Source organism: Pseudomyrmex gracilis, unplaced genomic scaffold (assembly GCF_002006095.1).
Source record: "Pseudomyrmex gracilis isolate BER0280 unplaced genomic scaffold, ASM200609v1 scaffold_76, whole genome shotgun sequence".
NCBI lineage: Eukaryota > Metazoa > Arthropoda > Insecta > Hymenoptera > Formicidae > Pseudomyrmex > Pseudomyrmex gracilis.
This window is the reverse complement of record NW_018020660.1, coordinates 506,015-529,444: the sequence shown is the minus strand read 5'-3', so window position 1 is coordinate 529,444 and position 23,430 is coordinate 506,015. Positions and strand designations below refer to the sequence as shown.

General features: G+C 43.6%; 1 protein-coding gene across 23 annotated transcripts in view; it reads right to left on the bottom strand.

The window, feature by feature from the left end:
• Positions 1-2,217: 2,217 nt before the first annotated feature.
• The window catches only part of LOC109854966 (disks large 1 tumor suppressor protein), a 425,866-nt gene continuing 404,653 nt past the window's right edge, over positions 2,218-23,430 (bottom strand). For 18 of the 23 annotated variants that reach the window (XM_020428635.1, XM_020428634.1, XM_020428636.1 and 15 more), the window contains 12 exons: positions 11,535-11,748; positions 11,249-11,409; positions 10,840-11,089; positions 10,302-10,404; positions 9,565-9,603; positions 7,194-7,235; positions 6,043-6,159; positions 4,157-4,306; positions 3,889-4,061; positions 3,616-3,725; positions 3,432-3,523; positions 2,218-3,349 (listed from right to left, as the gene is read on the bottom strand). In XM_020428635.1, coding sequence (XP_020284224.1) covers positions 3,240-3,349; positions 3,432-3,523; positions 3,616-3,725; positions 3,889-4,061; positions 4,157-4,306; positions 6,043-6,159; positions 7,194-7,235; positions 9,565-9,603; positions 10,302-10,404; positions 10,840-11,089; positions 11,249-11,409; positions 11,535-11,748 — 1,561 coding nt within the window. In that variant the 3' untranslated portion in view covers positions 2,218-3,239. The remainder of the gene's footprint in view (positions 3,350-3,431; positions 3,524-3,615; positions 3,726-3,888; positions 4,062-4,156; positions 4,307-6,042; positions 6,160-7,193; positions 7,236-9,564; positions 9,604-10,301; positions 10,405-10,839; positions 11,090-11,248; positions 11,410-11,534; positions 11,749-23,430) is intronic. The other 5 variants (XM_020428637.1, XM_020428639.1, XM_020428645.1 and 2 more) reach the window with 5 other exon arrangements.

Below are 23,430 nucleotides of genomic sequence, written 5' to 3'. Positions count from 1 at the left end.
TTCTTCTCCAACCCCGTTTAATCTTAAGTGAGGTTAAAAGTATTCGCGCGCGAATATGTCGAGTATGCAAAACCAGCGCTCGAATTTACTTCATTTAGCAATTTTCGTTTTCGTCTCATCGCACTTACCTCGTAAACAACAGGCCGTTGAAACTTCTATTTATGTTTTTTGGAAGTAGTACGGCCGGGACGATGTCACACGCGCGAAGTTGCGTGTCGATATAACACTCGATACTTTTCGACTGGGAAAAGGAGCAACTTCGCGCGCTTAACTCCCCACTCCGCAGCGCTGCGCGGCCAGTCGGCGCACGAACTCTATGGAAGAAACACGCAACGTGCGCCATGGTTTTTTTATGCAAAAAGAAACAAATTTCAAAAGAAAATTTTGGACAATCGTGTCAGCGTACAAGTAAGCGACTCTCTTGTCCAATTAGCGATATTTGAGCGTGGAATAATTAATCATCTTTGAACATATTTTTCTTTATAGTTATAACAGTTGAGAAACGTCGACTGGCGGGAGTGAGAGGAAGAGAATAAAGGGCGATGAAACTAGAAAAAAACAAAGATAAAGATGATAGAACGTTTATTAACTATTTAAAAACGATGTTTCTTTTATAGCCTAACAATTGAGAGCGTCGGGGGTTTTTCTAAAAACCGAAAACGACGGTAGTAAAATTGGTAAAACGTTTATTAACTATTTAAAAACGATGAAACAAGGTGAACATGAGATTGACAATTCAATAAGTAATATTATTAAATAGACTATAGAGGTGTACAATAGGTGTCTGCGGTATAATTATTCTCTTTTTTTTTTTTATATACGGTCTTTTACATATCTCGAGACAGATCTTGTCAACTCGTCGAAGCCAGGCCCTTTATGTCCCTCAGGCACAAGCCGAAGCTCTCAACACATATATCGCTTCGTTACCTTTGTTTATTTATTTATTTTTTTTCTCTATCTCGCGTGTGTGACAACGCGCTTAGTTATAATACTCTCTAAGACTCGCGGTAGAAAAGAAAGAGGAAAGAAAAACATTATAGCTCGAAAAGCGCGCGAGAGATTTTGTTTCGTTTCTCCGCGAGTGGTTAACTACGAAAATAAAAAGGAATAAAAGGAAAAACCGTTTCCGTTTCCGCGCGACGAACGCGTTCGGGGGCCTGATAATCCGCGCGTTACTCGTCGTCGTCGTCGTCGCCGCGATCGCGACTCGCGCACATTTATCTCTCTGTCGCGACCAATACAATTATTATTTATATTACAACAATTATAAATTGCCGACACCTCCGCTTTGCAACTATCCTGCTCGCACAGTCCTCGCGTCGCGCGATACAAACCTTTACAGAGAAACGAAAGGGACAAGCCGATGATTGCGAATCCGAGGAATGAGGGAAGGCCAAGTGAGTTTGGTTTTTTTTTTTCTTTCAAGAGCTGCTCTCTCTCGGGACGCGAGTTTCCTGCGCAAATATTTCCTTCCCACGGATAGATTCAATATTTCAGAGTACATCTATAGTATTTTTGTGCCTCTCAAAACACGTTTTTCCGCGACATATCGTAAGTACATTGTCAAGCGGGCAATCTCTCTTTCTCTTAACCAGTTACGACACATCGATTTCCTCCCGAAAAGTCGTGCGGGAGCTCGTCCCACGTTCGATCGAAGGAGCAGAGATCGACCTTTACCTCGCTCGCGCGCTGAAAGCTTTCTACGAGAACGCGATCGTGAGAATTCATCATTCCCTCACCCCCGCGCGACGTGTCATCGCGCAGAGGTCAACGATGGATATCTAATGAATATTTCGCGAATACATTCGAAACGTTCAATGACTATCCGAGGAGAATATTTTGTTGAAAGGTCACGCGTGCACGCGCGTGCTACATGTGTTTGTCTCTTCTCCGTTTACTTTCTGCTCGCTGCGTCTATCTCTCCCTTCCGTCTCGGATACACGCATGAGTATATGTATTTACAATAATACATATCTACTATATCGCAATATATATAATAATAATTTAGTAGTGATATTTAAATTACAATAGTGTTTTTTGCCATTTTCTCGCTTTTTTTTGCTCGTGTTTTTTTCTTTTTTTTTCTGTTTACTCGCCCTCGTCTCGCAAATATAATGTTGCACGTAACCCAGGTTTACTGTGTGGCTTAGTCATCTAGCTGTACAAAACATTATATATCGCTATGTGTAACTAGCATCTACAGATTTGTCCTGTAAAGTTTATTTTATCTCTTTTTGTTTTTACGCAAAGTGTTTTCTTTCAATCGTGAGGTTCGTTTAAACATACACAATATTGGTGGTGGGGCTATGATTGTTTCTCTCTTAGCCGTTGTTGGTTTGTTTGTTTGTTTGTTTGTTTTTCTCCTTCTTTGTCACATCGGCACGCTAAAACCGCGGCTTAAGTACATTTAAAAAATACCGCGCTCGAGTACGATCGAACAACAGGCGCCACACGGGTTCGCGGTTGAGAATACACACGCACAATGCTCGAAAAAGCTCCGAATTTGTGAATCTCCCCTCCCCCCGATTTCGAGAGTCGTCGTCGACTTTTCTCGAGCGAATTTTACATTTTAACACACCTCTAGTTCGCGTAGTTAATTAATAAAATTAGGGACGATCACACACACGAATAATCGACAATCATGCGATAAAAGTTGATTTCTCTTTTATTTATTTATTTTTTTTCGTCTTTCACCGGAAACGCCGGTCGTCAAAAAAGTCAACAAGACGAGCACACGAAGTGCTTGAAGCGCCCGGTTCCCCCCGCCCTCCTTCTCGTTTCTGTCAATTATTATTTTCTTTTTATTTTTCTCAGACTTCGAATTCAGGGGAGAATAAGATCACGCGTATTCCGACCGACTGATCGTTTTTCTCCTCGCGGAAAGGCGGTCCGGACAATATATATATATATCATGTGTGGCCCCCGCCGTTTAAGTAATTCTCTCTCGGCTCAAATCCTTTTTACGGCGACACTTTGTATATCGCGTTGTGCGCGACTTAAGTAGGGGATCTTGTGCTACGTGGATAATTGATGGGATATGAGAGTGAGAGCGTGGGAGAGGAGAGAAAGAGAGATAGAGATAGAGATAGAGATAGAGAGAGAGAGAGAGATAGAAAGAGAGGGATAGGAAAAAGGCGTTAGAGCGTTTGCTTAATCGCATTTATCATGAATAATTAAGCTTGACGCCTCGGCGGTAAGGTCCACGCGTTGGGTCCGTGCTGAGCGTGGGGGGCAGGACGTCACAGTTGCTGGTCCCTACAGGGCACCCAGATGTTCGGTCCCGACTGCTCGGCGATGACTTCCTTTACTTTCGCGTAAATCTCTTCGGGAGTGTCTCCTTGAACGACAGCTGCGAGCAAACAAAAAATTCTTTCTTTTTCGGGGTTTTACAGTTTCTCAAAATCGGAAAACCCGATTGAGAGAAAACTCACCGGTAAAGTATTCACCGAATTCTTGCTCCATCTTCAGAGCGCGTTCGTACGTCTTCTTCGCTTGTTCCTCGGTCATTCTCTTGTTCATTTCCCTGCGAAGTGTTGGTAGACATTTTGTTTCCAAAAATGAACAATCAGCAAGAAAAAAGTTATTGTATAAAATTCGACTATTTGGCAAACTTACATGACGGATTCGACTGATTTTGGTTTGATAAACACGGCAATGGGATAGAGTTGAGCTACTTGTAACCTCTTGATCGCATTTCCGCTCACATCAAGAATACAGTGCTTGCCCTTAAAATAAAAAAAAATAAAAAAATAAAAAGATATCGAGTATTTCGTTAATTTAATTTCCTCGCTAATATTTTCTTTGCCAAAACAAATCGGTAAATTAAACAATAATAGAGACGGGATTTCTGTACTAATTTAACTATCGATTAGAATATCACGCGCGTACCTTTTCAGCTACTTCTCGTACGGACGCGACGGATGTCCCGTAAAGATTGTCATTATACTGTCCGGCTTCTATGAACAAGTGATTCTGTATGTCTCTCTCCATCTGTTCTCTCGATGCGACGAAGTGATAATCTCGCCCGTCCACCTCGTATTCCCTTCTACTCCTTGTGGTATCTGCGGACACAAACGCGCGACGATCGATAATCGAACAAATCTGGGATCTCGCGACTCATCAACGAAAAAGGAGATGGTAAGGTTCATCGACTCACGTGGAACGCAGCTGCCGAATTTGTCGGGGAACTCGGAGATGAGATCATCGTTGATGCGATCCTTGAGCGGTCCGAGAACGATCACGGGACGCGTGTACTGTATCGTCAGCTGCTGCACGGCCTCGTACGAGAGCACGTTCTCTTCGCTACCTGCAATCCGCCAATCAAACGTGTGCGTTACGACTCCCCGCGCGACGAGTCCCCGGAAGAAACGAGGACTCTTCGTCGAGGAGAAGAGGGAGGAGAGGGTTAAGAAACACAATCACGCGCGCTTTCAGTCCAAAAAAAACAAAAAAAACAAAAAAAACAAAAAAACAAAAAAAAAAAAACCCAGCGAGGAAGAAAAGCAAAACTCTCATCCCAAACACGCGATAATCCCCAGCGGTCATTCTGCCGACACCACACGCCGCCGAAAGACAAGCCTGCGATCCTTCACGATGTCACTCTGATTAATCGACACTGCCACGGGACGCGGGACAATGTTGCACAAAGCGGGAAACGAAAATTCTTCGGTCGGTAAACCGCTCGGGACGATCTTTGACAAATCAGATTGGGCAGGACGAAAATTCTTCATTGTCAAACCCCCTTCCTCTCTTCGACAACAGTCTCGAGCGGTCTCCGCTGCGGTTCCGGACAAGTGCACATTTCTCTCGTCGATGGACGAACACGAGCATGCTTTCAGCGCGTTCGGATGAGATCAAAAAGCGGACAGAGATAAGATCTCCTAATGACTCAAGCGATCCGGTGGAAGGGGAGAGACAAGTAATCGGGTGCACAAGTGGCGTTAGTACGTGTTGCGACTATATACACTAGATGTAAGGCAGAGAAGAGGCCTCTATTCGTTTATAATCAGTACCGCACGTCACTTTACGAGCTTGCTATTAACGCGCGCGAAGTGGCGTCGTTGCTTTTTCATCTTTTTCTTCTCGATCGCGATCAGTCGAATACGCGCGGCTTTCGCGCGGAAGAATAAGGGAAGAGACGCGCTCGACGACGCGATTTCTTCGTCTATTTGCGCTCTAATTACATCTCAGCCGCTGATTCTACGGAAAGGCTCTACGATCGCGCGAAAGGAGAACGGCGGTGAAAAAAAAACTTCCCGAGAAAACAGGTCGTCTCTCAATAATTGAGTAGCCGATCTCTCTCGCGGCGAGCAACAACAACGCGCGCGGGGCGCACGTTTTTTCGTCGGCAATTTAACGCGAGAAGAGAAGAGCCCTGGGAAAATTAATAGCTGCGAGAAAGAGACGCGGACACTCGATTAGTGTCTTTTCAACGCGGGAGAATTGTATTTCCGTTCCCTTCAATTTCACGATCTTCTCTCGCGAAATGCGGAAGTACATACAATCGATCAGCGTTTTAACGCGCCGCGAACTCGGTAAAAAAAAAAAAAAAAGAAACTAAGATGGTAAAAAATTTCTTGTATCGCCTGAATCTGTCAAGCTGTTCCGTCGCGGAAAAAAAATTTGTCATTGAGGTTTTGCCAACAAAACGTTTTGTCGACAAAACAAAAAATTCAATGGATCCACAACAAATCTTTCTAGCCGTGCAATAGCGAGGCTTTTTTATTTCAGCGATTTTTTGCGCAATTATAAAACAAAGTTCGCGACTTCAGTTCGCGCGATGATGCCACAAGCGTTAATGGGAGAGATCGGAGAGTTTAACACAACAAATTGAGAGATCGTTAGCTGACACACCCGTGAGTTATCGGGTTATTATTCGCCCGAATATCGGGGAGAGAATTGCTCGTCGACGAGGTCATGCGATCGTGCGCGATCTGCGTTAGTTTTCCTACGAGGAAAAAAAAAATAAAATCTTTATGCACGCGCCGCGTGTTTCACACTCCGGTTTTTTTTTTCACACATCTGCTCTCGGCTACGACTTACTAAGTTCGTCATTGGTATCAATGCCCTCCTTTTCCAGATAAACTAACGTGAGTTCCTCCATATACGGCAGTTGAACGCGATACAAAATTTCTCTACTCCCTGTGGCGCAAGACAAACCTTGAATAAATAAGAACAGGACAACAAAAGACGTGACATGAGTAAGAAGTAATGATGAATGTTCGAGACGCGGCGGAAGAATCGTTAGAAATCCTAAATCACATGAGATCTAATTAATTTAAGGGGATTAACGCACCGAGATTCGCGGACGTCGCCACGAGCAATCGGCGAATACACGTCGACTTGAAATCCTGTCAATTTTTCAATTTAATCCTCTCGAATAATTTCTATTTCCCGTGAAAAATCATTCGGCGGAAAACAGGAAAAGCTGTTTTTCAATTTTTCCGCAATGTTACGAGTGGAAAACAAATTCCCGGAGAATCGATTGACATAATTTTCGGATTTTACTACATTTTTGTCAAATATATTTGTTCAACGAGAACAAATCGCGTCATTTATTAGCAAACCAAGATTGATTTTTTCAACGTGCGCTTGCTAGTAAAAAAAAAAAAAAAAAAAAAAAATAGAAATAAACCAGAAAAAAGAATAAATATGCTATGCTGCTCGCGGCGATAATAAAAGGCCGATGCACTCGATTCCTGAATTATTGCCCGGGCGAAATGGATGCAAGCGTGATCGATCAACTCATAAAAATGATGACATGGTGAACCAACGGACCGTGGCACTGCGCGATTTTCGGTCAGGATGTTTCTCGATTATGTTTTCACATCAATATTTCCCCTTCGGTGTGACAAATTTTTTGTGAACACACCGCACACTGTGTGTATGGCTACATCTTTAGTTTCTCACTACACATGTGATAGAAATTCTTGTATGAATATTAATTACACGTAACGTGCGCGTAATCGTGAAAAAAAAAGAAGGGAAAAAGTACAATGCCGTGACCGAATTTCATTATCCCGCATGGCTGACCCAGGCAATACAATATATCTTTGGTGTGAGGAAGAGCAGGAGAAAGATTACACAGGAGTGAGAGAGAAGAGGGTCAGTAATGGCAAGACTCAAAGAGAGCGGGAGCGAAGAAAGAGAAGAGAAGAGAAGAGAAGAGAAGAGAGAGAGAGAGACATGATTACCTTCAGTGTTAGTGTCGTCCTGGGTGTAGCACAGCATGAATGCTAGAACATAACAAGTTGAATATATTTCAGTATACGTTGCGTACTAAATATAAGCGGCCGTTAATTATCGCTATAGGATTAATTAAAAGCGCTAAACTCTCGAGGACTCTCCTACGTGCGTGCGCGATACACATCTCGATGCACACGCGCACAAGGTGAGATTCGATGGACGATGAAGTTTGTTCGTTTTTTTGCGAGAGTGAGTTTTGCTGCAAAAGAGTTTTATCACGCGCGTGTGACACCCGCGACTTCGAGCTTTTCCCTTTCTCGAAGCTGCTTGATTGACGCGGTGTCGCGCGCACAATACTTTCGACATGTTGGCGTTTAATTTTGTTTATTTTTTTTTTTTTTAAGTATTTTATTACACCGGAACTCTCGCTAGAGGCTTCATGCGCGACAAAAAGCGCTTGTAAAAAAAAAAAAAAAATATCTGTCAGGCTACGCGACCAATTTTTCGCCGTAGGCTTGTTATCACGAAAAGCGCGACACTTCCCAGTTCGCTCGCGAAGAGACTTTCCGATCTAACACCGAGAATGCGACGCACATATACATGCACATCTCTAACATATATGAAAAAACATGTGTGAAAAAACACAATTTCTCGTCGATGTGCCGAGATGTTGTCGAGAAATGCGTCCCCGATGAAGAGAATGACGATGACGTGCTTCATGACACGATCCGTGAGGGATGAACGTTTCTCTGTCGCTTCTACTGTCCCTTTCGTGAGAGAAAGAAATAGAAGAGAAAGAGAGTTGAGAGAGAAAGAGAGAGAGAGAGAGAGAGAGAGAAAAATGTAAAGCTACTATCTGAGGAACATTGTCCTACATCGTGCTGGACCGCTACTCTACGAACTACTCATGAAACCTTCAACGGCGAAGAGCTAAAAGTTAGAAGCGGAGTCGAGAGCGTAGATAAAGAGCGTGTCTCGGAGATGTTAGTATTACACCAGAGACTTCGTGCGTGGCAGTGAAAAGTTCATAAGGCAACGTGCATGCGCGCAAGCGGGTGGAAGCTGGAAGAGAGCGAGGGTGAAGCGTTGCTTGTTCTCGTGTTTGAAGCGCGGCTTGAATGATGCGCGGGTGGTTTGCCCGCGAGCTACATCACAAACACCGCAACACCGCGAGACGCAATCTTGGCCGAAACGCGAGTTGAATTCAAGCAATTACGGAATAAATGCTTCGTTAACGATAAGCAACGCGGATCTCTTTAGTTTTTTAAACGCGTGACACAGTGACGCTTGATATTCGTTACGGGTGCAAAAGATTAGAAAATATTTGCGCGTTCAATTTTGTTGTATAAATTATATAAATAATATATATAATATATATAATATATAATTATTATACATATATATGTATATATATATTATACCTACGAGCCTTCCTGTAAGTGTCAAACCTTGTAATTTGGGGTACGCGTTATCAACCCCTTTTGCGATTGTTTAATATGATATGTAATTATTATTTGTAATTATTATATGTAGTACACTGAAGAAGGCCCAAATTAGGGTCAAAACGTTTGTAAAGTTTTTTAAAATAAAGAAGTTTATTGACACGAAGATCTGGTTATTGCCTCGAATTGCCTTCCCTATTATTATATATACATATATTATTATATATTATCATATATATTAATGATTATAATATATATAATATATAATATATAATGTATTATTTGTCTGAACTTATATTTATATTATTTATATTATATAAATATATATATGTGTATATACAGGGTGTCCCAGAATTGCCGTACAATCTCTCGTAGGCAGGTAGAAAGAGTAAAACTGAGTCGAAAAGTCCTGAACCATTTTTTTCTATTATTTATAATAAAGGAGTAATTATTGAGTAAATCAGGCCAATCAGCGCAGACCTTTAGCCAGGCGCACGTCAGTGAGCCGCGCGCCTGGTGTGTGTGAGTGCTCACTGACGTGTGCCTGGCTAAAGGACTGCGCTGATTGGCCTGATTTACTCAATAATTACTCCTTTATTATAAATAATAGAAAAAAATGGTTCAGGACTTTTCGACTCAGTTTTACTCCTTCTACCTGTCTACGAGAGATTGTACGGCAATTCTGGGACACCCTGTATATTTATATCTTCATATTTTTATAATTTATATTCTTTAATTTATATTTATCATAGTATATATATGAGGAGTTTTTTACATTATTTATATTACTTAAATAAATAATATAAATTCACAATTAATGTAATTTAACAACGTCTCGAGCGTGACTGTTGATGAAGCTTGCGGGTCACCGCGCGCAATGAGAAACGACGAAAGCGCATTTAACCGAGCTTATTAATTGTCTAATTAAGATACTTACGGGTGGGATCGTTCTCATTCTCGGGTGTGGTGGGCGTTCCTACACAAGCAGGCAAAACAAAACACATGTCACGTTTTCACATGATAAAGAACACAAAAGCTCATTCGGGACTTGGTGGGCGGGCGCGTCTGTGATCGGGCCTCGCGCGTCGAAAACTCCGTTATCTTAAATATGGCATAATCTCATACACGTTACTTCAATAAAGAGATTAGATTGTCAGTCTTCTCGCACGAATATACACACTTACTTTCGTCGGATTTCTTTGTTATCGTGCGTGTTTCAAGCTGTTAAAAAAATGCATTCGCGCGCGAAAAAATAAAATCAATTACGTTGCATTAAGTAACTGAAGAATATTATTATTATTTATTATTACGTGAGATATGCGTGGGAGAAAGAAACATAAAGTGACTTGATTATTACGAGAGATATTTTTCGATCTAAGGTGTCTCAACAATCTGCAATATTGAATTTTTGTCGCAAGACGTGGTAACTGATCAAAATACTGAACACACACAAAGACACGGTGGTTCGAGGCTTGGGGAATGAGAAATACACCCTTGTGTATTTATCAGCGGTCAAGTCGCATATATACGATAGAAATATATATATTATTATATATATATATAGGCGGAATACATACGGCGAGAGAAAACACGTAAAAAAACACATTAAATATGGGCCAGAACATGCACAGAACGTGCGGGAGAGGGGACGGAAATCAATTATCAGACACTCACGTTCCTGATCGGAGCCATCCTCGGACTTGTCGTCCTTGCTCTTCATAAACGGAAACTTTCTGCTGAACGAGAAGTTCTTCTTCTTACGGTCCAATGTGGATTGCTGAAAACCAATAAGTTCGCTACGTCGTGGCTACGTCGGAAATCGGTAATCGGCGAACACGAGAGAGTAACAGTTTCCTTACCGAAAAATCTCGAGCTTACGCGCATTTAAAACGACTCTCCACCGTATCAAATTCGCGGGCGTAAACGCGGCTATCGATCGCGATGAATATTCAATTTGGCTCTTCTCATTAGCGTTAATGAGAACCGGACAAGCATCGGCCGGAGGACATGTTTTTTCGGTTACAAGTCGCCCGATACACGAAAACCGTATTTTAAAAGCAAAGAGACGCCTCGTAAAAAAATTGTTTTCCAATTCCTCGAGCGATAAAAACTGTCCGATGTAAAAGGAATTGTTTTCCAACTTATATCGCTATTTTCGGATAGAAAAAAAAAAAAAAACGCGAGTTCCTCGGGGAATTCCTGTTAGATTCACCTTATCGAGAATGACCGGCATGTGTCCCTGGAATTTGACGGAGCGATCTCTGGCACGCTGCTTGCGCTCCCATCGTCTGCGCGACGGTATTATGCCTAGACCCTCCTCCTCGCCCTGGGGGGTGATCCTTCTCGCCTGCCACCACTCGTCGTCGCTGGCGTTTGTCACGTGTAGGATCTCGCCGTAACGGAAAGCCAGGCCGCGGCTCGGTAGACCGTCGTCCTTGTTAGGGTCGTAATCAAACAACGCTCTTCGGGGGAAGAAAATCGTGACGTTACACGCTCGTACAGTTCAGAGCGGAAGTGCGAAAACGCGGGAAAAAGTTTCCGTCGACCGAATATTAAATTGAAGACAAATTTAAACAACGAGTTAGAATTTAACTTAAAAAACAAATATCGCGACGAATTACCTCACGTAGAGTGACTTTTTCTGAGAGGTCCTCATGAGGGTGCCTGTCATCACATTCTGTTGCTGAGATATCTGTTGCTTAAGATCCTGGATCTTGGCCTCGAATCTGTTGTAATCTTCCGGTTTGTATTGCACCACGATCGTCACTGTCTGTCCGGTACCCTGTGAGCGTCAGAGAAACAAATCGCGAGCGTTATCGCGAGGGAAATCGCCGAATCTCTTCTAGGTTTTGATACACACAGGTGGAAAAGACCAGAGATCTGTAATGTAAAATCGAAAACCCTTACCTTGAGGGCAGCGGCAGCCTCCTCATGAGTGGCCGTTCGGAGATTAATGCCATTAACGCTCAGTATCTGATCGCCTCTGCGCAATTCGCCGCTGAGATCGGCCGGACCCCCGGCTAGAATAAACGAGATGAAAATGCCCTCGCCATCCTCGCCGCCGACGATGTTGAAACCCAGGCCGGAAGATCCTTTATTCAGTACGACGGTGCGTATCTCCCTGCAAAGCAAACGCGCGAATCCAACATTTAATATTGACGATAATTTTAATAAAATAAATCCTATACCTATGTCCTTGCACAATTAAGGTTGTGCCTGGTGTATCGTCAGAATGTTTGATCTTGATTATTTAATAATTCAATATGTTCTTGACACACATAGTCAAATTGCCTTTGACTATTATCGGGACTGTTTAACATTGAAATTATGATAGTAGATACTTCTAAAATTAGTTACTACTAATTAACATTGATAAAGACCGCAGTAATGTATGTTACGTCATCACACATAATCAAGAATTTGCAACACGTAGTCAACCGCGTTTGCGCTCCCATTGGTCTATTTTATTATTTTATATTTTGAAATTTCGGAGCCGCTACAACTTATTAGATCAATAATTTTTAATAAACTTTTATTTATTTTTTCGGTTCTATCAACAAGTATTATATCATATATTAACGTACAACGTGAAAACGTACACTCAAATATATTGCGTTTAATATTGAGTTGTTATAGAGAAGTTATATGTGACGTTTTTGTTTAATGACTTTTTTAAAAGCTTATATCCGACTCGCGTAATTTAGTTTCTGCAAAATACTTCTGTATTTCATGTTTGTTTGATGTTTTGTGAGCATCGACGCGATGTCTCGCGTACATGCGTCTACGTCGCAAACGACGACTTAGTACGTTATTAAATAAAAATAAAAATTACAATCCTCTGGGCAAAAGTACGCACAAGTACGTATTTATAAATATTCATGTAATACGTAAGTCCGCGTTTTAACGCGAGGCAATCTGCAATGCGAATCGAGATGCAGATTCTAGCGCGCGACGCGTTCTCGGGGCAACGCGCAATTATCACGTTAATTAGAGAATATCCGTCGAGAAATTTGAACCGTCTCTATGCGGCTGTCTTCGCGGGTCTTCTCGAGCGCACTCTGTGCCGTAACGAGACGCATAATGGCGAGAGAAGGAAGATGATGACACTTCTTGGATGTGACATCGCTGTCTTAAAGTATACGTCAGACGTGTCAGACCACGCGCATAAATCCATCTTGATCACAATCGGCGAGAAAGAGATATATTACATGAAAATTCGTCGACGTTAAGTAACGTCGGGGAATATCGAACGTAAAGTGACGACGTGTGTTTCAACGCGCGGTTGTTGATTCGATCTCGGGGAAAAAGCTCTCTGTGATTCGGAGCTCTCCCGAGTGTGGCGGAAATCTTCCTTCCTACACGTAGTAATTTACAAATGGCAAATGTTCTCGCGTCAGTCAGCGTTGCTTCCGCGGCAACAAAAAACAAAAAAAAAAAAAACTCGTCACGTGCGAGTGCGTCGATATTGTTTCCGCACGTAACACGCCACCGCAGATGTGCATTCAACAATTTTTTCTGCGACACAATAAGAATAAATAAACATGATTTTTTTTTTCTGAATACGATAACAACAAATATTCGCAAAAAATTCTAAGTATAAATTAAACGAGAATTGAGAATCTCAAGCGATGAAGTCGAATCTGAATTTTTCGTCTGCGTGAATTGCAAAACCAAATTATTCGTAACTAAATTAAAGTACAAACTAAACGAGATAAAGACTTCGAGAGCAAAAACGCTGGACGCACGTGCGAAATATAGTTTTAAACGTGTGAATTGACACGCAGAAAAGTCGAATTACACAATAAGATTAATAATAGCGTAACTACATAGCGGGGCGGCGTGTGAACTCGCATAGCGCGAGTGTGTGACGCAAAAGCACGTCGATCAATGAAACACGTCCTTCCTCCTCCGAGAGAGAGTGTGAGGCGCGCTTACGCATCGAGCGTCAGGATGCTCGTGCATTATACGTCGGCGCTTATACACGTATCCGATATATAGGTGTGAATTCTGTTTGTGGAAAGTTCCCTCGATGCCTCCCCATAACACTAGGGAGGGAACTTTCCACAAACAGAATCCTTGAATTTCCGGACAATTCCAGGCTTTCGAACAATTGTCCAGGCGATAAACTGAAAACGTGTATTGTCTTCCTTATCACATATGCTCTGCTTGATAGTAATAATAATAATAATTTATAATTTCATCGATCAAACACAATTGACATAGAGAGAGCCGTCAGATCGACCCCATTCGTTATCGCGCCTCGGAAATTTCTCATCGCGACGATTGGCTCGCGCTAAACGAGGGATTTACGTGTCTCCGCGCGCGGTGGAGTGCGCGCCGGATGTGCGTAGACGTCCGCAGCATCTGTTTCCGCCAGTCGGATACGCGCGCTGACGTCGAGCGCATCGCGCACTGCAGCTCCGATTGCATTATTATATCCGCGCACTCTCTCTCTCTCTCTTTCTCTCTCTTTTACTCTCCTGATCCGAGAGACTCCGCCAAGTTTCCGTCGACCCTCTTTCGCGAAACACACAGACGTCGTCGCAGGAAATGAATTTTCCGGTGTATCACGATACGCACCACCACATTTCCATGTTGCGCAATACGTTGCGAGCAAGCGAGGAAAGAAGCTGCAATACACATATATACGTATTTGACACGTTCTATTGTTGTTTCGATGATACGCAATCTTTGTACAAAAACGATTCCGCGAAATTTACGATTTTCATCCGGCGCATATGTTGGCAGCAACGCCATTCGGTGTAACGCACGCGAGCGACTCGTTTGCGAAGCAAGTCACTGAACACTTTGTCATCGTTAAAGGTCGTACGTGACACAATATGGGAAGAAACTGTTTATAAATAGAGGATAAACCCACCTTTGCGGGAAAGCGTGTGACCTCCTTTATCCGCTTTGCCGTTTCGTTTATTACTTTGCGAGGGATCACGCAACGATCACAAAAATTCCAAAACCGCGGCGCGTCGATTAAAAACCCGTTCTCATCGGTTTTCATCACTTCGCGTCGTGCGATAAAATACATACGGTGTCCGTCATGTTGTTTTTGAACCGGGGCACCGCACACCCCATTTCTGATGGATAAACGGGAAAGAAGAGCAAGCGAGTGCTCGTGTGCACTTCCGTCGTCGAATGTTACACCCGATTTTGTCAAAACGAACGCCGCACCATCACCGCGATACTCTCTTTTCATCCGACGGATCTCATTTTTCGTCTCCCGCGCTCAACGTACGGCGCGAAGTCGCGCCCGCTTGTGCCTCCATCGTCGAAGACGACCGACTCGAACGCGCACCTGTTCTCCCGCAGCGTAGGCGAAACGATGACGTAACGTCGCTGCGGTTCCGTTGCGGAACCGGAGGACGAGTCGCCGTCGCCGGCGAGAAGTCGTCACGATGACGATCGCGCTGACTATTGGCGATCACCGTCGCTTCACCGGAAGTACGCGAACGCGCGGTCGCCGTCGATCGCCGTTGCCGATCGATCGCGAAAAAGGGCGTCGGTGCGGAGAGAAGTCCGGAAGCAAGACGCAAGAGAGAAAGAGAGGAGCGCGAAAGTTCTTCCGAACCGGTGCTCGCACTTTTTCGGCGCGTGTTTCCGTCGCGCGGACCGATAGCAACGTTGGTTGAAGGCGTCGTGACGGATTAAAAGACCGCGGAACATAGGTGGCCGTCGCGCCGTATCGCCATGCGCCGCGCCGCCGAGGCGGCCACTGCGAGCTACCATCGTCAGGATCGATAGAAATAAGCTGACTCTCTCTGGCGCGCGCTGCAACGCCGTCGCAACCCTCTTTTCAACGCCGCCGCCCCCGCGCCAACTCGCCACACACACCGCCGCCTCCGTTCTTTCGGAAAACTGGGGCAACCCGCTAAACTTTCACAGCCTTTTTCGCGCGTGTTCCCAAACGTTACACGTATCGGCAGAGAAATTTGCTCGCACAAAATACAACAACAATAGCGCGCGGCGGATGGATATAGACGTGTTGCAAAGATAGCGAGATAAATTTATCCCGTTCTGCAAATAAAATCCCTCGCCACGGGATGAGGGATGAGATGTGAGAAAGAAACACACATCGTCTTGTGAAGTCAATCAACAGCTCGGAGTCATAAAACAAAAAATGTGCATATAGAAAACAATAAAGCGCAACGGTGCAACACACTGAATGTAGAAAATAAATAAATAAATGACGAGCGGATTGTTGAAGCCAATAAATACTCTCGCGCAAGCCGGACTTTTATCTCCAGAATATTAACAAACCGGAAAGAAAGTTCGAAGCCGTTTAAAAGCTCTCGGCGAGCTCTCGCGAGGGAAGCGCTGAAAAATTACATCTCGGGAGTTAAACTCCCTCTCGGAACGCCGCGGGACAATTTAATTACGCGTCTCTCGCAAAGAGTTACGTCTTTCCTTTTTTTTTTCTTTCTCTCTCTCTCTCTCTTTCTCTTTGTCGGTTGCATCAAGTGACGCAACCGCGATCCGGCACAGAAACGGCGATTAATATTTGTCACTGGCCCGTGCGGAAACGGCCAAAACAGGCCGGCCTTCTCCTCGCGTCTCGGACCATAAATGATGCACGACTTCTAAAGACGGCGTTTTCGCAAAATAGCCGCGCATTCAACCTTCGAGATTTTCTGGCATCGATTCGCTCGCGCGGCCTTTTAATAAATGAATACGCGCTCTCGGGGACGTGACGTTTTTAATCCCATTTCTGGCAGCAAGACGAAAGAATATCGAAAAAATTCGCACAAAAAATCCGGCGAGAGATACGAAAAATTTTATTATCTTTCGAACTTTTTTTTTTTTCAACAATAAATAACGACATTTGCGACCGTGAAAGAGATGTCCCAACATATTTACAAATATTGTATGAAAATTTACACACAAATATACAATAAAGTCACGTGACAGAAAAGAGAGGAAAAACAACACGTGACTAAAGTTTTTCCACTCCTCTTTTTCTCTTTCATTTTTTTGAGCTTGAGTTTCATGCGTTATTTCCGACACCTCTCATATGTGCATTATATGGTTTGTAAGACGGTCATGCTTTGTTCCGCTTCTCTGTGTTGATCGATCATACACAAGATGGGAGCGCACGTGCCAATAGAAGAATGACATTACACAGAATTTGTTTTTTCTTTTTCTCTTCGACCTTGTTGACCTAATGTTTATTATTAGCTTTTTGCGACCTTTTCGAATTATTAGATTATTTGCGACTGAAGGTCTGAGCTCGAAACGTATCGCGATTATTAATGTAACGCATCTTGAATATTTGTAAATATATCCAACATTTATTTTACGCTCGCAATTGACTTTCGTCGTTATTTATTTATCGAGTCTATGAAACGAGCGTCCCGTATACTTCTTATTTTTGTCTTCACGCATTATTTGCAACTCTATTAGCAAATCGCTTCGACATGAGGCTTCCGTTTGGCTTCAAAAGCGTTCGGAGCCAACCGGGAGTCGAATGATCGCTCAGGCGTGTGTAACCTATCTCGGGGATACTTGGCTCGCATTCTTTTTTTTTCTCTTTCAATTGTATATAGGAACTATCGGTGTTTGTGTGTGCGGGCGCTAATTGCAACGGCAAGTGCAGTCGGAGCCAGTCTCGCGAAAATGGAAATTCGCCACGTATCGCTTCTTCGATTGACCTACTTGCAAAGGAACGCGCGCGCATGTATATTTCGCTCCCGATGGCACACACGGCAACATTCTCGCGTGTATTTCGACGCGGAAACAAACCCGTGCACTTGCTGCAGCATCCGCCGATTTTATGAATACTGATCGGTCGCGCCACCGCCACAGATAAACCGTCGCGAGGTGCGATAAATAAAATCGCACCGGCTCTCCCGGACACACGATAAAATTGTCGCACGCGACAAAAACAAGCGCTCTCTTATCGCCGTACTTGCAATTGTATAACGCGCGAGACGACGCGCTTTGTAAAACGCGTTCTAGATAATATCTCCTCCGCGCAATTATCATCGCGCGCTTGTGGTACCAATTTGAAAACGAACAAAAACGAAATACACACACACACAGACACATGGTTTTCTAACAATTATACTCGTATTTTCATTGGTAATACAAAAAGAGGGCAACATCTGTTGCATATAAAAGTTTATTAATTGTGCAACAGAAAATATTGCCGCATGCACGTGCCTCATTCGAACGAGTTTGTTTGCTCGCGCAATATTTAAAATTGCCAATCTTTTTTAATTCGCTTGTGATTAAAAACAAACTCCGATATTGTTTACGGAACTCGAAAGAGCAGATGCGAGTTTACCGGAGATCAGAGAGACTCCCCCGCTCTTCCTCCTTCCTTCTCTTTCTCCCGCGTAGCGCCTCGGTCTGTATTTCGGAATCTCAGAAGATTCCGAGACCCTCGTGGAATATGCTGATGGTAGCGGTTGTTCCGGTCGTGGGTTGAGCGGACGTCACGTTCTCCAGAGACAAGAGAATCTCTCTCTCTCTCTCTCTCTGTGTGTGTGTATCTGCTGTGTCGGAGATATTGAATCTCTCTTTCTCTCTCTCGCTTTCACACGATTTCTACACGTTCTTCCGCAAAATGCTTCGGAAGACTTACAAGGACGAGAATCGATCTTCGCTGCATTTATATCGCGAAGGCTGCCGCCGGTTTTCAATAGCCGTTTTCTCGTTATACGTAAACACAATACCGAAAGCGACGAGATAAAGACCGCGAAGTTTGTTCAGAATCATATTCAATTAAATATTCTTCTTTTTGTCTCTTCTGTAAAAAAATCCGTCGAAAAATATATAATCGAAGTGTAGGTCGCAGAAATAACACAAAAAAAATTTCATTAGTTTTCATTACTGCGCTCATCCTTCGCAAATTATTTAAAGCGGGGGAGAGATTTATATAATTTTAAGACTATCCCGCAACACGTACGGTTTTCCTCAAAAGGAGGGAACTCTGTCGCCCATGAACAATCGATAGAGACGTTGTTTAATGGGATGAGCACAGCTTACAACGGCGGTGGCGATGAGGCGGATAAGCTTGTTCGATCTTGACCCGAAAAGCTGGAAGTAACGCGAGACCGGAGTCACGGTCGCGCTCAACAAGGAGTGGCATCTGACCCTGCTCCTTTATTAAGGACACGACAGGCGCGACAGGCCTTGGGTCGAGAGACCGCGCCTTCACGAGAAGAAGAGAGAACCCTACAATCGTTCGGCTGATTTCAAGGCTCGGCGCACCACGTGTTCCTCTTATGCCAACACAAAATTAGACCATCCCTGGGAGAAACGCGTCAAGGCAAGTGACGTGCGAGAGACACGTGGATGTCGCACAGAGGGGGTGCCGCAAATATGGGACGGGCCTTTCGGCAAAAATGTCACAATCAAGAAAAATCAATGGTGACATCTCAAAATAATTTGTCTCTGTCATCTGAATTTTTTAATTTAACCTCTCATGGACGGATCCGTGTCCGTCCGTAAAAAAAAAATTGAAATTTGATAAAAAAAAAAACAAAATGGAGAAAATATTGATCTTTTGTGTGGGTCTCACAGACCCAGTCTTTTGAGGTCTGTCCGCAAACGGTTAATTAAATTTAATGATCAGTGCGTTTTATTTCTTTCTTATCTCGGTTCTTTTAACGGGAATCTGATGTGTATAAAAGAGCCGTTGTTTTCTGTAAATGTAAACTGCAACTCTCTGATTTAAACTGAAACCTCAAACATTGACGCTTCGGGCGAGAGAATTCGGAAGGAGAATGGGGAAAAGAGATCCTCCGCGCGAGAATCCTCTCGTGATCGTGACGCGCGTAACGGCAGCGGAAACGAAAGCAACGCGGGGCACGCCAAAGTTTCAGGACTTTAATGGGATTTCCGGGGCCCGTGTATCGAACTTTCGCGCAACGAAACATCTCGAAGCACGATCGTACCCGGAGCAACTCAAGGTTGCTCCGGTTCTGGGGTTGCTGCTCGTGTCTTCACATAAATTACTTTGGATCTCTCTCGCTCGTGGCATTAAAGGCTTTGTCACACCGTGGGAACGACGCTCGGGAAGGGAAGGAGGAACGGCTTTGGAGAGTACTTTAATGAAAGACCACGTTACGGCAATCCGTATTAGAATCCTCGCGCGCGACATCCCACGCGAATTTGCCTCCGGAATTTTCTCGTTTTGCAAACAAATCTAATCTGCGGGCGCGTACAGACAAGTTTGGCAAGTTCGACGCGGCGCGTACAAAAGAAAAAAAAAACTAGCCAGCTTAGCCGATCCGCCGATAATTGGGAGACGAGAACAAACACTTTCCGCGGAAGTTACAGATTAGCAATTAACTCGTGATTAGGCGCCGAAGGTCGATCGGCAGCGGAAAGCAGCGTTTACGCGATTCCCAGAGCAGAGAGAGAGAGACACGCAACGCGTTATATAGTTGAACAAAGCAAAACGAGCATGAAGTCTCTTCCCGCCAGTATGGCCGACGCTGTAATTTGCACTCTGTATATCTTCATCTCTCTCTCTCTCTTCTTCGCTCTCTGTGTGTCGCCTATTTGGCCGAGCTTACTCGATAGAGCGCGACTCGACGCGGCAGCGGCTCGTCCGTCACAATTACATCGCCATTTTGTTCCGGCCGGATAACGCCTGTTAATCCTCTGTCTCGTCCTATCTGCCTATCCTCGTCCTCTCCCCCCGTCCGTGTTTGTAATGTCCACCAACTTACCGCGCGCGCATGTATATTTACACGTGTATTTACATGCGCATCCATTTGCGACCGTGCGTGTAACGAGACGCCGGTTATGCGAGAACGCTTTCGAGCGCTCTGCCAAAATGAGAGAAGCAACCGAGAGACTCTGATGAGCGTAACGACCGTAGCAGAAATTAAATAGCGGCGCGAGCCACAGTTTTTTTATATGATGCATGATCTCGGTACACACAGATGTAGAAAAAAAACAAAAACTTTGGGGATGTTTGCCTCTCTGCGCACAAAACCGTAAAAGTTGCCGCAATAGGACGCAGCTGGACTTTTTATATTACAAACTTGCGGCGGTGGCTTGAATGAGAAAAATATGTGCGCGGTAACGAGGAAAATGCGAATTGACCTGTTTTCTCCTCAAAAACACGTTAGAGCGCGCTCGTTTCGTTATTCATTGCCAATTTTACAACTTACTCTTTCCGCGATAACATATATACATACATACATCGAGTGGTCTATGAATAAGTGACTCTCGCCAACATTTATTACCTTGTTGAGCAATCGTGATTTAATTATCGTCCAATTAAAGGGAATAAAATTATGCTTTTATATGTAAAATTGTATTCAATAATTCAGATGTACGCGGTTAGAGTGAATTTAAAGTGACTTATTATTATGCCGGGACAATTACCCGACTCTCCTGAAATTTTCTGTCAAATTTGGATACACAGTTTCACTCCGCAATTTCCTGCTTTTAACTCGGCGAAAACTCGTCTCCCTTTCCCTTTTCCCCGTTCGCGTGTTGCCCTAACCGAGCGCATATTGCAAAAGTTTGCGGTCATAAAGCGCGCCCGCATCGTCCTCGTCCACGTCCTCATCGTCGTCGTCGTCGTCGTCGTCGTCGCGCCATCGTCTCGTAAGCCGGATCGGCGTTTCCCGGGCACAATGAAAGAGATTAGGGCGCGCGCGTGGCGCCTTTCTCGCCGGCTAAATCGACGTTTTTATCGGTCACGTCGGCGTGACAAAGGAAGAAAATTGATGAGAAGGCGATCCGTGACTGCATCTCCGCGCGCGCGCGCGCTTGCGTCGTCGCCGGTTAAAATTTCCGGCCTCACGAACGCCACGGAATCGGATCGTGCCGGGAATTTCGCGGAGTGAAAGAGAGTTCGCTGCCCCCCGCTGCGCCGGCGTGGCTTTCTTGCGTGAACCCGCCGACGGCGACGCCGGAATCCGGGTTAAACGGACTCGCCGCACGTTAAGGGGACACTCATTAGACGCCGCACATTTTCCTCGGGTATATCAATAACGGAATAGGGTCGATTTCTACGCGCGCGCGTGTGTGTATATTAAGAAACTTAAAGTACACCGCAGCGTTTATGAATTTACGATTATTGCGAGAACTTATTTTTTGTCCAAATAAAAAAACATTTAACACATTGCAAATACAAGAGTAAATATAAATATACTAAATAAAAATAAAAGAGATGTCATCTGGTTAGGAGGGACATTTTCGTGAGGGAAATTTCACAATCGAGTCAACTCGGAAAATTTGACGTAGAAATGCGCGCAATAATTGCAATAAGTTTAGTTCTTATCTAAATTGTACATAAGTAGGATATAAATCAGTACATAATTCCAATTATCCATCGAGCCATCCACAAGATCGAATTAATCTTTGCTTTATTTAATTTCATTTTGTTCAAATAAAATTTTTTTTATTTGGACAAAATGAAATTAAATAAAGCAACGATTGAGAATTTTTTTACATTCTTCATGAGCAAAAGAATTTCGAACGCGATCAATGTTATTTTTAATTTTTTCTTTTTTGAATGCATCAACCCCCCTTTTCTCCAGTCGTACTTTATCACGCACGCTACACAATGAGACCATATGTCGCTCGACATACCTTCTGTACAGCTTGTCCCGCAAGATTCGGCGTCCCAGAGTGGCGAGAGGTCGCAGCGGGAAAATCTGCTGCCTGTTCCGCGTCATGTCTCTCTTGCGTGATTTTTCCCCGGTCCGCAGTGATAAGTCACACAGTTGTACGCATGCCGTTTTTTTCTCGCACACGCGCCACTTTCGAGAGACACCTCGTCACGTTTCTCTCCGAGCGGCTAATAATCTCAGACGTACCACTTAAATACTCGTTTGTAATCAGGCGCCGGTTCGTGCCACTAATAACTTTCGACGTCGAGACGCGCGCGATCTTTCCTCGCGGCCGGTGATTATTATTACACGATCGAGGAGCGCCGTTTGATCGAATTCGCGTTTCGAGTCTTGTGCGCGCTAATCCCTTATTAGAGTCGACACCTTCGATGTGCTTTCACCTTTCCTTTTTATCGTCGTAATTCTACTCGCTCGCGGTACGCTGGATAATTGACGACGTATTCCTTTAAAAAAATAATAAAAAAAAGATTCGTACACTCACTCGAGACCCGGCAGCTTTCTACACGTGTGATGCCTCTTCACAGCGCGCGCACTGTATAATGACTGCTTCGGTCTAAGTTTGTAACAGAGGAAACCGTTACCGAGGTCGTGCCATCGATAATTCCGCACCCGTGTTTATTCCATAATTGCTGTCCTCAGCCAATGTACACTTTGTACACAAAGTGCCGTGGACCTTATCGAGCCGTTCGTCACGTACGAGCTCCTTGCGAGCAATTGCGAGAAAGTGATCCTTTCTTAAAAGTCGACGAGTACAACTTTTATGTAAAAACGAGAAGCTTTTTCCGAAAGATGTGTGATGCGATATTTCTAACAGATATATAAATAAAAACTTTATTTATATTTTGTGTTAATAAAAATATTTACTTTAATTAACTTATTTTATTTTTGTAAAAAAATATCTATTTTCAAAGTAAATATTTTGCACACCTAGAGCCAAAGGATTATTTAGTTATAAACTTTATAAAACTCAAAAAACAAATTGATCTAATTGCCGTATTTCACCGGTGATGGCAATTTACTTTTTTTATTGCAAAATCAAATTTGTACTTCTCCAAAATATACAGAACGTTTCGGTCACTCGATTTGGATCTCATTCTCTCAGCTAATCTATATAATAAATAATATCGTACTGTTTATATAAATTGGCTGATCCAAATCGAGTGATCAGAACGTTCTATGTATTTAAAAAAAAAAAA